Source organism: Eurypyga helias, unplaced genomic scaffold (genome assembly GCF_000690775.1).
Source record: "Eurypyga helias isolate BGI_N326 unplaced genomic scaffold, ASM69077v1 scaffold9650, whole genome shotgun sequence".
Lineage (NCBI taxonomy): Eukaryota > Metazoa > Chordata > Aves > Eurypygiformes > Eurypygidae > Eurypyga > Eurypyga helias.
The window spans coordinates 3227-19165 of record NW_010227610.1 but is presented as its reverse complement, the minus strand read 5'-3'; the positions used below and the strand labels follow the sequence as shown (position 1 = coordinate 19165).

The 15939-nt window shown below is 54.8% G+C and overlaps 1 protein-coding gene across 1 annotated transcript in view; it reads left to right on the top strand.

Annotated features, from left to right (window-relative positions):
* RBM19 (RNA binding motif protein 19) overlaps window positions 1-15939 on the top strand; it is a 57390-nt gene that overhangs the window by 40452 nt on the left and 999 nt on the right. Inside the window, exons 21-22 of the mRNA XM_010156762.1 lie at window positions 2402-2507; window positions 9744-9864. Of these exons, the coding sequence (XP_010155064.1) occupies window positions 2402-2507; window positions 9744-9864 (227 nt within the window). The remainder of the gene's footprint in view (window positions 1-2401; window positions 2508-9743; window positions 9865-15939) is intronic.

Here is a 15939-nt window from a genome sequence, read left to right as displayed (position 1 = left end):
GGTGGGTGGGTGTGTGTTTTACTCTGCAGCCCCACGGAGGTCAGCCCTGTCTCAGCCGTGCCCCTCGGCTTTCCTTGCCCTCCTGCTTTGCCTGCTCCCTGCTGGGAGCTGTGCAGTGACTTCCTCTGATGGACCCGTCTCTGGGGTGGGCCCTTGCGTACCGCTGTCCTTCCTCCCCCCATCCCTCTCCCCAGGAAGATGCCCGTGGCCAGCCCTGCCCTGGATGGGGTCCCCACTGCCTGCGCACGTCTCCTGGCGTGGGTGGCTCAGGCTGCTCTGAGCTGGGGAGTAGAGAAGATCCAGCTTCTCCTGTACCTGCCCAGGCTGATGTGGGTCACCACGGATTCCCCCTGGGATCCCAACCCCTGGTGCTGCTGCTGGGCACCTCTATGCCTGTCCTTGCCCATCTCGTTTGTTCGGGTTCAGCATCAAAGGGAGACACGTGGTGTTTTAGTGCACAGAGCAGGTGATGTCTGAGAGCTCCTCTCTTCTAGCAGATACTCTGCTCGTATTCCTTCAGCAGATATTCCGCTCCTCCCAGGCAATGCCGATGGCATGGGTCATGTTTTCTATGGAGCAAGCACCCTGCTCATGTCACCCACTACGTGTCTTTCCTTAGCTAGATGGTCATATCCTTGGGACAGGAGCATTACCTCTCCCTTAACCCAGCTGCAGCGTTAGAGATCCCACAGGGATGCTGCAAGCGAGAGCAGCAACCCGGGGCCCCCATCACCCACACCCCCTTACAGGAGGGCCCTCCTGCTGCTGGAAACCACACGGCACTCCATCTGCTCCCGGAGCCGAGCATCCCCGCCAGCCGAGACTGCTCCCTTGCCTCTGCTCAGGTTTGTTTGTTTGTTTGCACAGCACCAGCTCAAAGGGGGCAGGAGGCAGAGAGGGAGGGAAGGCGCCGAGGAGGAGACGTGCAGATTCATTTTGAGGCTTCATAATGGTACACTTACACACCGCGTTGCCGAAGGAAATTGGGTAGATGAATGCCTGGTCATGCTGCCAGTGCACCAGGTTAACTCCTAGGATTTAGCTTATATCATTTCACGAGAGCGTTTATGGCCTTTACTGTGTTTATTCCCAGGTGCTCTTTGGCACCGCTGCATCCCGGGCTCCTTTTGTGTATGCGTGTGTGTGTAGATTTTCAAATAAAATAACACATCCAGTCAGACCCGGTCCACATTAAATATTTATTGCCTGCAGTTTGTGCATATGTGTGTGATAAATGGAGGGGAGGGGAGGAGAAGGAGAAGCAGGAGCTTGGATGCAGAGAAAGCATTGGCTTTGTCCTGGAATTTCTCCAGGGGAACGGCTCTGGAGAGGGGTGTCCATTGAGCGTGGTCTTTGGATCTGTTTTGAGGCTTTTTGGACATAGTCCAGGCTGGTGGAATGGCCGCATTGGCTTTGTCCTGGAATTTCTCCGGGGGATGGCTCTGGAGAGGGGTGTCCGTTGAGCGTGGTCTTTGGGTCTGTTTTGAGGCTTTTTGGACATGGTCCAGGCTGGTGGGATGGCCTTGTGCTTTGGTGCTCGAGCAACAAGTTCCATCTCCAGGGACAGGCGTGCTGTGACAAGGCTTGTGCTGGGCCGTGGCGGAGTGCGGGTGCTGCCAGCCCTGGCCCACAGCCTCCAGCTAAACGGGAACCCGCTTACCTCCCTGTTCCTGATTTTCCATCCCATGGGTACCCAAAAACTTGTTCTGAATTCACCCGTTTCCCTTTGTGCATTCAGCAAGCTGAAGTAAAGGCAGTTTATTCCAGCGATGGAGGGGGCTGGGTGGCTGGCTGCAGAATGGGAAACGCAGATACCCAAGTCAGGTGTTAAAGAGAGAAAATCCAGTCTTAAAAAACAATGCCCAGTGTCCCCAGAGCAGAGGGATGACAGCTTTGCGAACACCGTGTCCACAACAGGCTCTGGGGGTGGAGGAGCTATTCTGGAAAGAGAATAGGTCCCTGTGGGGCTGTGCTCTGGCTCGTGCCGTATTCTGTGTGCTCTAGTCCCTCTTCAGAGCTGCAAATAACTCTGTTTTGATGGTGGTGGGGAGCAGTGCCTCCTCCTGGTAACCTGGAGATGCTCTTTGCCTGCCCTGAACCGGGCACGGCATGCAGGCCAGGTCCTTGGTTTCTGCAGGTCTCCTGAAGGGAAGCATAGCAGTTTTGTTAAAAGAAGTTTTTTGCTTTGTTAAGGTTTGAGACCAAAAAGGATGACCCTTAAAATCCAAGCTGAGTTTTCAGCTGTTACTGGGTGCTTTGGACACGGGGCTTACAGAGAAGCAGAGTGGCTGGAGGGCACCACACTGGCAAGTCTGCAGCCGGTCATGCTGTGGTTTGTGTTAAAATGATGGCTCTTCCCTTGATCTCACAGCATCCTTGCTTTTCCCTCTCTATTTCACAGCACCTTTGGAGAGCTGAAGACTGTCCGGCTACCCAAGAAAATGGCAGGAACAGGATCCCACCGGGGCTTTGGGTTTGTGGATTTCATCACCAAGCAGGATGCCAAGGTGAGTTGTGGTCCTGCCCCTCTGACCCCCTCCCGGCCTGGTGTTGGAGCGGAAGGTGAGGAAGGGAGCCTGGAGGCTCTGTCCCACAGAGACGTAGCCCGGATTTGGGGCAGGCTGTTACCATTCACCAGCAAAGCTGCACTCAGGCTGAAACCCCAGTTCGGGCAACCACTGGAGGTGGCCCAACAGAAGCCACAGCCTGAGCCTTCATGGCCAGAGGTTTGGTGCAGCTGATACAATGGCTAAAAATTCTTCTAATGCAGGAGGATAGAGGCTTATATTTCAGTTTTGTCAGAAGCAAGGTGAGACAGGATGGTTTTGACCCCACGTAACACTTGAGGAAACCTCAGGACATGTCCCACCTCCTCCACTGCGCTGGTTTTGGGGGAGCTTTAGATATGGTGGCTGTTTGCTGTTTGTAAACTGCACAAGGCCCGTGTTTGTCAGTTCCTCCGTGTGTTTTGAGCCCCTTCTGTGAGCAGCCTTACCCTGGCGTTTTTCAGAACAGTGCGTGTAACGAGAGCGTAGTCCTGAATTGGTCAAAAGGGTGGGCAGGCAGAGAGGAAGGTCTGTGTCTGCTTCGCCTTGCTGAACATAGAGCAAAGATCAGGTTCTGTAACGTGGTCATTGTCTTGGGCCAGAGAGGGGGCCTGGCTGGGCTGGGCTGGCCAAGGATGCTTTCCCAGGGTGGTCTGCACTGGCTGTTCAACAGCAGTATGGAAAATGTCAGCCGCAGGCAGCTGTGCCTGGAAAACACCCTTCTCAGCACCAAGCACTGAGCTCCTGAAGCCTGCAGGTTGAAAGCACGTTTTGCTTTAACCAAAAAAATGCAAAACCCATTGTTCCAATATAGTGCAGCCCGGATGCACTTTGTGCTGCCAAATATTCCCCAGTATTTTAAGCCTGGATAGATTGCTGCTCAAAATGCTCTGGTCTGTTGCATTTTTAAAAGCTATCCTGCATGTTTAAGTTCCGTATTTGCAGAAAAAAAAAGGGGGTTGTAGCCTGTCTGATTTTGCTCTTCCCTTTTGCCAGAGGTCCAGGAGCAGGCTGGACCAGGCATGGCTTGCATGCATGGGGCAGAAGAGGGTCCTTGGCGCTGCATGGGTACTCCCAGCAATGGAGCAGCGAGGGTTTTGTCCCTGCTCCTGGTGATTTGCTGGAAGAGGAGGGGTTGTGGGCATAAGGCAAGGGATGTTCTTGCTGAAGGGGAGGGACCACATGGCTCCGCTGACTCCCTGAGACTCCAAATTTTCAAGGCCGTGAGCAGAAATGAAGGAGAGAGGAGGGGGAGCAAGCGTAGCCGGTGTTTATGTTTTTAGACAGGATTCATTGATCTGGGATCACAAGGGACTATTAGATCACCCGTTCCAGTCTGACCTCCCGTATAACACAGTACACAGAGTTTCTTTGTTAGTCCTATATTGATCCTAATTCAAACTTCCTCCCACTCAGCATTCACCCTCCCCCTGGGAGCTGGCTCGCTGGGCAGCTCGGGGTGCAGCAAGCCCCCCAGGAGTGGGATTCCCCTGCCTGCACGGTGCCTGTGGCTCCTCACTCCGGAGTCGTTCAGGCTTTGTTCCTGTGCATTCATCTTTTCCTAAGGAAACTTCTAAGGTTTTGATGGAAAGGTGCATACAGGGACCTCACTAGTTATTTACTGGGGTTTGGGGGTGAATGAGACAGCACCTGCTTTTCTGCTTGCTTCCTAGAGGGAACAGGGCGCAGGCTCAGTGCCTGCCTCCCAACCCTCTTCAGCCCCTTGGGGATCCAATGGCTGATTCTGGCTGCATTGGAGACACAGGGATCATAGCGGTGGGAAACCATCTATCGCTGGGGGACGCCGGCAGCCAGCGGAAGGGGTCAGCCAGCGGAAGGGGAAAGAGCCGGGCAGGGCGCTCGCGCAGGGCACCGCTCCCAAAGCTCGCTGAGCCCACGGGAGGCAAGCGTGCAGGGAGCGAGATGCCCTGCGGAAGATCACTCAGGGGATTTTTAATTCTTTTCCAGCAAAGCAGCTCTTCTTCCTCCTCCTTTTTCTTTTTTTTTTTTATTTTTCCGCCCTCGTCTCTTTGAGGGATTTAATTGTCTCACAAGTGGCACATCAAGTACACTCCATTGGCTGTCTGGAAAAGGATGCGCTGTGTATTGATGAATAGGATCCTGAATATTGTAAACACGGACATAATTGGCTTACAGTTTATTGCTAAGTGAAATGAGAGAGGAGGGGAGTGGGCCTGGAGACCTCTGAGCTGAATAGCTGTGACTATCCATGACGTTTTTGCTCCGAGTGGTAATCTGGAAATCGCTTAGAAGCATCTTATCAAACATGATGGGTTTGTAATAGAGTAGTTAGGGTGGCTTTGTTGGGCATTTAAAGCCTGTGACCTCCCGTGTTTGTCTTTTTCTCGGAGCAATCGCAGCTGCCGCAGGAGCACGTATAGAGCTTTTCCAAAGCCAGGACAGAGATGTGGGCTCCCCCTCCAAACTTCCCGGTGCTGTGCCTGCAGACCTGTCCTGCCGGGCTGGGTTTCGTCCCCTCAGCTCCCCTGGTGCTCTGCCGCCCGCTCGAAGAAGGCCAGCCCTGCCAAAAGGTGCTGTCGTGGGAGGGTGAGCGTCCAAGCCGTGCTGTCAGGCAGCCCTGCCTGCTGGGAGGTGATGTCCAGGCGCGGCGTGTGACGCTGCTGTGGGAGCATCTTCTCCTTCCGAGGTGGAGATGCTCGTCCTTCAGAGCCCGGTCTCACACCTGGCTTTCCCACGGTGACATCTGCAGCCGGGGCTGTCTCTTGGGTTGTTTGTCGGCTCCTGGGGTGATGGATGGAGCTTGACTGGGAGTGTTACACGGCCATCAGATGAAATTAGCAGCCCTCTCTCTTCTGTGTTGTGAGCATTTAACAGATCACAGCACGCACACGTGAAACAGAGGGGAACCCATGTCAAAGACAGCAACGGTGGCACAAAGTAACACTCACAGAGAGGGTTTGCATACCTACTGGCCATGCTGGGAGCTGGGGGGCGAGAGGGGGAACTCTGATCCACTGGCAGCAAGAAATTAACTCCAGTTAAGGAAGCATTAACCATTTGACAAGTTTCCTGATGTTCCCTGTGCAGAATTGTTGTGGGATTGTTTTTATTTTTGAACTATTAACTGGAAGCCGAGTTTCCACTTTTCTCCCCTGTTGATATGAAAATACATCTGGTCTCCAAACCGAAATTGCCCATTCGGGAAAGACAGTCAACCCGTTAAAAATGCACGCGCACGGAAGGAAAAATCCTCCTGTGCAGCTGGCATCACAGAGAGCATCCTCAGTTGGGAGTGGCTCTTGTGAGGAAGGGAAATTTATCAATCTCCTAATGTTGTTGACCCTTTGTCCCTCTAATGACACCAGCCCGGAGGCTCTTCGGCTTGAGTATTTAATAGGGCAAGTGGGAATCTATAGGCAGCAGCACTGTCCTCCAAATTAATACGGCATTTAGGGATGGAGCCATAGCAGTCGGGGGTGACAGATGCGGTGGTCCGGTCTCTTGATCTCTGCCTGTCCGAGGCCCTGGCGCAGCAGGCTCTGCTCCCCAGCACTGTCTGCACACCGAGCTTTGGGTAACTTTGTCGGCCGCCTCTTAATTTTGGAGTGCTCATTTCTGACAGCCAGAAATGGTTTCGATGCTGCTGGTGTGGCCTCTCTCTGCTTTTCCTCGCTCTGTTCTCCTCTCCATCCGCGCCTGGGCTCTAGCCCTGCCCTAGCCGTATGCAGAGCTAGCAACAAAATCCTGCTGTTCTGAGCCGTGACGTTAAGCTCGAACTAAACTCTGCAAAATCATGCTCAGGAGGGTTCAGAAATGACATTTTTAAGCCTATTCGTGTCCTGTTTTCTAGGAGGAGAAGGCTGTAGGGTTTTCACCCAACCCCTAAAGCGTTTGGAAAAAGGGACCCGCGAGGAGGTTTGCCCAGGCTCCTGGGCTTTGGGTGTCGCCTAGAGCGGGTGTATTACCAAATGCAGCAGCTTTCTGCTTTTCCAGCATTTAAGGATACCAGGTCTTGTGTGGTGGAGGCTCCCCTTTTCTTAAAGGCGTAGGATGATACGAAGCGGTTGTAATTAGAGGTCTTTTCCGGTGAGTCTCTCTTGGTTGAGCAGACACTACACCTTCTATCCCTAGTTCGGATACAGCTAAACAAACCTCTGACCATTCGATGCTTTGCTCTTCGAAGGAGGTGTCCTGGGGAGGCAGGCACTTGGGTGGAGGGGCTGCACCCCGAGAATAGCTCCTGCCTCCACCCCCACTTTCTTTGAAAGCCAGCCTGATTGTCCTCATTTCGTACTTCTCACGTAATTAAAATATATTTTTTCCCTACCTGTCTTTCCATTTGGAATAGCAGCAGCGGCAAATTTTCTCCTCTTGCTGGAAAGTTTCCAGCAATGCGGATGTATGGGGATGGCATTTCTCCCCTTCATCCCTTTGTCTTTTAAATCATCTGTGGTTTCTCTTTTTTTCCCCATGTAAAAGTCTTAATTCCTCTCAGATCAGTGAAGAGCCAAGTTTCAGTTTGTAGCTCGTTTCCAAAGGAAGCGACATTCACGTGTTTTTCACCTGAAATGCACAGCTTCTCCTCTGCGGCCCCAGCTCTGGCAGCCCATCAGGAAAAGGGGGCCATGGGGAGCAAGGTCCCAGCACGCCCCTTCCTGCATGGGCCGGAGCAGCAGTGGCCTGGAGGGATCCCTGTGATCCCACCCCGGCATCCCAAGCTTTGCTTCATCCTGGATGCAGAACAGCTCATTTTTGGGAGCGTGTTCAGCTGGGAAGGGCCAGTGGCACCAAGCTGTTGGCAGATGTGTCTCTCCCAGCGGGTTTCTTCCATGCAACGCAACTTGATGGCTGCATCTGCCTTCCCTCTTGCCCCGCGACCTTTCCCAGTGCTCCCCACAAATCTAGAGGGTGCCTCATCCCAGACTGGGCTGAGCGTGTGCCGTGGGGCGTGGAAGCAATCCTGCAGGGAGGAGGACATGGCAACGCAGAATGCTTTGAGGATGAGAGCCCAGCGAGTGTCGTGCTTCGCAGCGTGGTCATGGACGCGTTCGGCATGGTCTGCCCTCCTCCGTGACCTGCCGCGGGATGCAGCGGGGTTGCCGGGGCCAAATCCTGTCTTATAACCTTCTTCTTCCTTGTACTGCGGGAAGTGAGAAATTAAAAAGTATAAATTAACAAATGAGACCCGGCGATTAGAGCTGCAGTTGTTTGCCAGGCTTCAGAAATGGCTCTTCATGCCAACGTAAACAGCCATCACAACTCCCTACTGCCACCTCCCCCTGAGTGTTTATTTAAGCCAACACATTGCTCTGCTAATTGGATACCATTCCAAGTGAAAATAGGCCTTTAAAACAACAGCAGCGGCAAATAAAAACAGCTGTAGCTGCAGGAGCACCAGCCAGGCTTGCAGCCCTTCGGGGGGGAGTGTGCCCCCCGAAAAGGAGGCACGCTGCCCTGCTGGGGTCAGCCCCAGGGAGCTATGAAGATGGGGAATCCCAGCGATGCTCCGGAGCAGGTGGAGCGGGTGCTCCTCCTTTCTCTTTTTTCTGCTGAATGAGGAATACGTGGATTGAGAGGGAGTCAGGAGGGGAAAATGCAGGCTACCAGTGCTGCTCCCTGGAAATGGAGGGTGTGGGGTGTTGAGTTTCATAACCTGGCACCTCAGGCAGGGTCCTTGCTGCCGAGGAGTGGTCGTGGGCAGCCACAGCCCCTTGCAGGAGGGTCTCTGCCCAGAGACGTGATGTGCAGGGACAACCATAGACTCCTAGAATCTGTAGGTTGGAAGAGACCTTTCAGACCATCCAGTGCCACCGTTAACCCAGCACTGCTCATACCACCCCTAACCGTGTCCCTGAATGCCTCACCCACGCATCTCTTACATCCCTCCAGGAATGGTGAATCCGTGCCCATTCCAACGCCTGACAACCCTTTTGGTGAAGACTTCTTCCCTCATATCCAACCTAAACCTCCCCTGGCACAACTTGAGGCCGTTTCGTCTTGTCCTATTGCTTGTCACTTGGGTAAAGAGACCACCCCCCTCCCTCGCTGCCCCCTCCTTTCGGGGGGGTGTAGGGAGCGATGGGGACTCCCCTGAGCCTCCTCCCGGCTGGATGGGAGGACAGTGGGATGTGCTTGTGTGGCCCTGCAGCTGCTGTATTTGTTCCAGTGATGTGAGTTTGAGAGCTTATAACCTGCCTTAATCCCAGCCTGAGCTGGGGATTTTAGAGGAGCATTTTGGGCTCCTTTTCCCTACCCCTGTGCCCAGCCATGTGTCGCATTGCTGCGGAGCACTCTGTGGGCTTCAGGGGATGGGAATCTTTGACCGGCATGTTTGTGTATTTGCGTTATGGGCCCAGTCCTGAATTTTCCTGAAAGTCCGTGGGAGATGAGGACAAAGTCCACCTTTCAGAGTTGGTGTTTTCTGGATGCCGCTGCCGGTTGCCTCCAGATGTGGGAAGCCATCTGAGCTGCCGTGCTGGCCAGCGTGCTTGCACTGAACCTCAGCAAGAGATTGCAGCCTTAGGGATGTTAGTCAGCAGAACCTAACAGGGAAACCTCTGGGTTTCTGTAACACAGCACACCACCACAGGCAAAAAGAGAAGCTTCTGCCTTGGCTTCTGGCTCTGCCACGTTTGCTGCCGCCATGGCCAGCGTCACTAAATGGTTGGCGAGAGGAAGGCAGCTCTCCCCGTTGAGCTTGTGTTTCTTCACACTTGTTTCCCTGGAGCAGAAGGCAACCCCTCTGCTCACGTTTGGTCGGGCTGTACTGTGTGCCAACGGGGAGTCACGAGGTTGCTCTGCCCGTCTTCACCCAGCCCGAAAGGGCCCTGGTTTGCAGTGGACCTGCACAGTACCGTCCCCAATCTCAACAGCCTTTCCAGGCTGGAGCTTTCCCGGCTCAGGTGTGGTCCCAGGGTGATGCAGGGCTGAGCTGCTTGCTGTGCTGGCTTTCAGCCTCCTCCCTGGCGAGCTGCAGCAGCCCACGGGAATGGCCATGGGGATTTGCTCTGCTGCGAGGACGTACAAGATAAATGATCAAGTCAAAGCCACTGATGGAGATGAATCCTGCCCCACCAGAGCAAAGTGCTCCAAGTCGGATGCTCTTTGGGGGCCTTTTAGATTGAGGGCAGAGGGAGGGACAGCTTTGCTTTTCCTCATGTGAGCCTGGTTTTTATTTTCTCCCTTCTTATTAATTTTTTTGTCTCAATTCTGCAGAAAGCATTCAACGCCCTGTGCCACAGCACGCATTTGTACGGCCGGAGGCTGGTCTTGGAGTGGGCAGACACGGAGGAGACGGTGGAGGCCCTGAGACGGAAAACGGCGGACCATTTCCACGGTAACGTAGCAGCATCCTTCTGGCCTGTCCATACAGCCCTGGCTGGCACCGTCCCATCTGGCACCCGCTGCTGGTCCACGCCAGCCCTTTCCCCTCTGCCTGGCAGGTAGATGCTGGAGCCTGACAATGCAAGCGCAGGGGGAAGCAGGAGGCATCCAGGCCAGGCTTTGTCTGACAGCTCTGTCTGCTCGTGAGACGGTTAACTCTCCGTGTGCTGGCACTGCTGGGGCACCTCAGTGCCACCTGCCAGCTCCAGTGCTTTTGCTCCGTCATGCCTGCACCTCGGGGTGCTCCGTAGCTGGAGACAGGCTCTGTGCCTGCAGCACACAATTAAAAAAGACAAATAATTAGGCTGTCGGTTAAAATACGGAGAGGGCTGTTTGGATCAGGTTCCCGAGAATGACAGCTCCGCAGATAACAGCACTGCAGGCTCCTATTGACAGCCATTGACAGGCACAAATGCATTGCTTGGCAAATATTTATGTAGGAAGGGCTCCCCTGGGCTGGAGGGCTAAGCTGGAGATCAATGCTCTTCCTGCTGCATCCCCTCCCAGCCTCCCCTTGCCATCACACACGTACCCATCGCCTGGGGGGGGTTGGCAGAAGCAGTTGCGGGGCCGCACGTCGCAGTCCCGGCGATGGAAAAGCAGCAAGCCTCGCTTATTTAGCAAGCCGGCCTCCAGCGGGACCCGTTGCCGTGTTGGTGGAGCAGTGGCGCAGCGAGGATTGTTGCAGGCTTGGGGGAGCTGCACCTTGGTGGCGGAAGGGCTGAGGGTGGGCGCGACCGGAGAGGTGTGGAGCCAAGTGGGGTGTGCTGGGATCCACGGGCTGATCTCCAGCGTGGTGCCAAAAGGGAAACCAAAAGGAGCACAGCGGCGTCGAGCTGTATCCAGGGTGTAGAGCTGTGCTGCTGGGGGGTGGGTGTGCACACCCGGCGCTGGAGGGGACGCATCATGCTTGATCATGGCAGTGTGAATCCACCCAGATGGAGAAGGCAGGAGGTGTGATGATTCCTGCCCTCCATTTTATATTCAGGGTCTCCTTTCTCCCTTTCTGCTCTGCTCAGTCTAGGGGGAAAAACAGTCTTGGCTTTCTGGTAGCTGCAGACTTCCAGCAGATGCTGGCTGCTGCCTGCGAGCTCTGTCGCTTCCCTGTTTCCCCCAGGCTCAACTTGCTTCCCGATTTCTGTCTGCGTTGGCTCCAGCCCCCTTGTCTGGGGGCTTCCTCACCAAGGTTGGGGACTCTGGGAGAGCAGAGAAGGGTGTTTTCATGTCCCGGGAGAGACGCAGCCCTGGAGCTGCGGTGGCTGAAAAACAGGAGCAAGGTTATCGCTCCCCACCTTTGGGGACCGAAAATGTGATTGCAGGCAGCGGTCAGCTCTCCAGCCCGTCTGGAGGGGAGAGAAATAACGTCCGATGGCTTCAGCCCTTGCCTTGTGCACACGCGCGTCCTCCCTGCGAAACGGCTGGTAGCTAATCCTGCGGCAGAGCGGGATCTGCCAGGAGCAGATCTCCGTAACAAAGCCCATCTGGGGCACACCGGTTGGCATTGGGAGCTGGCTGGTGCCTGAGACCAGGTCTCAGCCTCTCCGCACTGCACTGGCAGGCTGGAGGTTCCCGGGTGGGATGTTATTTCTGTGGGAAGTGCCCTGTCCCGATTTTGAGGCAGGGTTGTCACGGGGTCTCTGGCAGTGATGCCCAGCAGCCCCGACGAGGGGAGGGAGCTGCCCTCCATCCCTTTTTCTGTGGGGGTGCAGAAAGCCCCTTCAGTCTACTGAACAGCCAGGCTGAGGCCGTGCAGCTCATTTCACTGGTGATGCAGACTGGATTCTGTCGACCAGAAACCAGGCTCACTTTTTCCTACCGGTCACCATTTTCCCCCACTTACTTTCTCTCCTGCAAGGCGCTGCACTATTCATGGAGTTTCCCTCTCCCACCCCAGTGTGGGTGACTTGTGAGGGTCTCCCCAGAGCTTTGCAGGCTCGCAGTGGTCAGGATCCTCTGGTCCCTTATTCCAGGAAGGGACTGCTCTGAGAATGGGAGAGAAAAGATAATTTGCAGTCCTCTAAGGCTCAAGAAACAGAGTCAAGGCCGGTGTCCCTCCTGTCTTCAGCTGCTCTTTGCCACCCAAAGCCGCTGCTGCTCCTGTCCTCACGTTGCTTCCCAATCCAAGCCCCCAGCAGCGCCTGGGAAGCAGGACAAGGAGGGAGATCCCTTCAAAAGCACTGTGGTGGATGGGGTGGGTCTTACCTCACCATCTAACTCAGCTTATTCCTTGTTTCCTGCCCTACATTTCTTTGCAGGTTGAGCATTGCTGTCCCATGGGAGAGTCTTTTTCTTTTTTGACTTTCTCAGAAAGTCTTCTGGGATCTTTTTGGGCCTGGAGACCCCCAACCCCGCGAGCCACCCATGCTGTTTGGAGAGGCTGGTGTTGCTGTAGCCGTGTTGGCAGGGCTTTGCCATCGGTACAGGGTGACATGTGGCCTCTGATGCTCCTGGCCCTTCTCCCGGTTATTCCACAGAAATAAAAGCAGCCAGGGAGTGTGCCAAGGACTTGGCACATACCAGAAGATGTGGAAGTGTCAAAGCAGGACAAAGGCCTGAGTCTGCCCATCTCGGGGGGCTTTCAGACTCATTTCTCCCAAGTTTTGATGCAGTTGGAATTTAAGTATTTTGAAAAGCTCTTTCTTTATCCATTTCTTCTTTTCTGTGAAGTCTGTGGTTTGCTGTGGGCACACTGGTCATCCACAGACATTTCCATAGTTAGCCTGTGGTGGATCTGTGTGCAGGAGAGGCTGCAGAGTGCTAGCAGGGGGTGAGAAGATCGCCGTAGGTCCTGGGGCGTTGTTGTCACCCAGGTCCAGTGGGAAAACACGGTGACCTGCACTCCCCTGGGTTTGGTGGCGAGTTTGACTTGAGCAGTGAGCTCATCCTGCTCTGTCTCTCTGCCATCACGTCAGATTCCTGCATCTCCAGCTTTGAAAGAGCCACCTCGATCTTTCAGGCTGGTGTCTTGAGTAGCAGCAGCCAAAACCCCTCACCCAGCAGCTCCGGCGGCATCATTTTTGGCTTAGCAGGGAAAGACTTGGTGAAGTCCAGACCCAGCCTGCGAGAGACTGAGTTCTCTCTGCTACCATTATGCACCTTATTTCTAGACACCATTTATAGAGATTTGGCTTCCAGTTCCCGGGTCTCACTCTGCTGTTATTTGTTAGGTCAAAGAGAGGTCTGGTCTCCTAAATCTTTCCTCTGTGCAGGCGTTTGTCACGGCAATCAAGCCACTTCTGAGCCATCTTTTCAATAGGTCTAATAGATGCAATAAAATGGAATAGGCTTCCTTCCCATTTCGGGTAGTTTTCAGGTCATTCTTTATGGCTTGTTCTGAGTCTTTGTAATGTTCCAGGGCAGCATGAGGACCCCACAAGTGGTCACCAGCTGCCAGAGATGGTTTCAGGAGGGAAGCCACAGCCCAGCCTTGACAGCTAGGACTGCAGCACTACCCCCTGCGCTCGCTCTCCTGCCTCCGAGCACAGTCTGCGAGAGGTTTAAGACCTTTGGCTCATCCCTGGGTGCATCTTCTCTCCATTCTGAGGCAGGAGGGTCATATATTGGGAAAAAAACCCCAGCACTTTGAGTTTTAATTGCACCCCACCATGCATTATTAATCTGTGGGACCTGCTGCTGCAAGGTGGCTGGAGACCCCGAGAGCTTGGTCAGCTCCAGGGGCGGATTTGATGCTGCTGTGGATACAGGGACTTGTCTGCTGTGACGTGGTTAAGGAGAGGCCACGGGAAGGTTGGCCAAGGGTTGGCCTTGGGGCCTCTAATCCAGCCTGTGACGTGGAGCAGGGTGACGGCAAACACTGCATCAGGGCAGCGAGGGCTGCATGAATCCTGACACCAGCAGCTTCTTGGCCCTTATTTGTGGAAGGGAATCCTCCCTTTGGAAAACAGGGATCACGGATGCCTTCCAAACTAACAGGGGGAATACTTCGGCTCCACTGAGAGACAGAGGGATCCCAGTGCCCTGCAGCTGCATTTGCCAGCCCTGGGACGAGAGGTGGATGGATCTGTGCCCTGCGCAGGAGTGAACGGTCCAGGTTGCATCCACAGCCCCGATGCGACCTGCACGGCTCCTGCATCCCCGCGATCGCACAACCGCAGCCCAGAAAAGGTCTGTGACGGCTCAGGCCCCCTTGTCTCCCCTCACTTGCCTGTCACGGGGTGACGGTTGCCGGTGCAGCCCCATCCTGGCCGGCCTCGCTGGGGGAAGCTTTGCGAGCGCGGCGGCGATGCCCTCAGCGTGCGTGCGCTCCTTCTCTCCCGGGAGCTCGCAGTCCGTGCAGGGAAGGTACTTGCTCCCAATCCAGCTAAATTACTATTGACTTGTGTTCTCTGCGCTTCACAAACATTGCACTCAGCCGTCACCAGCGGGGCCGGTGGTATCCTGCCAGGGCTAACTTGGGAAACCAGCTGTGCTGGGCCGTTCTTTCCTGCTCTTTCCCATCGATCAAAGAATTAAATTGACAGACGGGGAATTTTGCACGAGACGCGGGAAGGGGAAGGAATGGCTTGTGGGGCCTTTTTTTTTTTTTATAGGAAGGATGGGGTGGAAAGAGGGGATGCAGAGGCTGTGAGGTGGGTGAATGTAAGTGGTGCGTGGGGAGGGGGTCTGGCTTGTATTTCGGTTGGGAGAGCGTTGCTGGTGAGACGCCGGGTCTCAGCAGAGGGCTGGGGGTGGGTGCAAATCAGAGGAGCCGCGCCGCAGCTCGCCCCTGCTTATTTACAGTTGTTGGCTGGAAGCAGAGGGTTTTCAGGGGATGGCACACTCCGCTCCGGACCCCATACTCATGCAGGATGGGAAGAGTCGTCCCTGTCCCCATCCCCATCCCCTTTCAGGTTGCTCCTGTGGCTGTAGAGCCCCGGGCTGCTCTCTTTACCTTTTGACTGTATTACAGACCTGCTGGGCTCCCCCTCACTTCCCAGCCTTTTGGGTTCCCTTTCTCCTCCTTTTTTTTTTTTTTTTTGATTTTTTTTTTTTCCAGAGAGCATCTGTAACTAATGCAAACACATGCCGGAGCCGGAGAGTAAAACCCTGCAGGATTAGCATGGCATCCGCAACCCTGCCACGTTCTAATCCCGTGGTAATCCCCCTCTCAGCCCACCCCCGCCGGCTTTGGCTATTGTTTAAAGGAAGCAAATGGGATCGTTAGCGGGCAAACCTTAACCAGCTTGGAGCAGCAGAACGGAAGTCGAACCAATTCCCTTCCCCACCCTCCTGGCTCTTATTTCCCCCTTTTCCTCCTTGTTAGGTGGACAGGGGGAAGCTCCCAGTGCTCCCACTGTGGCGGGTGAATCTGGAGCCAGTTGACCTGCCAGCCCTCTGCCCACCCCACAGCGGGTGTCCCACCGCGCTGCTTGGGGACACTCTTAGCACCCCGCACCCAGCACCCCCTCAGCTGTGCAACCCCCGTCATCGCCTCCGTGCGGGCTCTCGGTGTGGGGCACGTCGAGGTGTGGTGGCAAGTGGGGAACACACTTCCCTGCTGCGGATTTGGGAGCTGAGACCGCATTTGATGCCGTTTCCGAGTCCCGAGCATGAGGGTGGCCAGGGGGAGCGGGAGCAGGGAGGAGGAACCGCTGAGCTGGCACCTTCCTCCGTGCTGGGTTGTCCCTTTGGATGATGGAATCAGGAGGACCCTCTGGAAAGTCCTGGGGTGGCACCTTGAGGCCCCCCTCGACTTCCCAGAGCTCAGCGGGGTGGGTGCCGCCGTCCCCCTGCCCGTCCCCACAGCCCCCAGCAGGGAGGGAGGCGGGTTCTGGCACTCTGTCAAGGAATTAATTGAAAAATAAAATCATTAGATGGGAACTCCAGAAATGCAAAATTGTTGGGAGTTGGGGGGAGGTGGGGGGGGGGGATGTGAGCTTTTGTCAGGTTAATTTCTTCTGTATTGATGTTTTGTGACATTTACTTGTTGTTTATCTCCCGCAGCAGCTGTAATACTAAAAGAAAATGCACAGCTTGTTCCATTTATTTATTTTACACCTTTTCTTCAGTCCTATGGTATGTTTGTTTG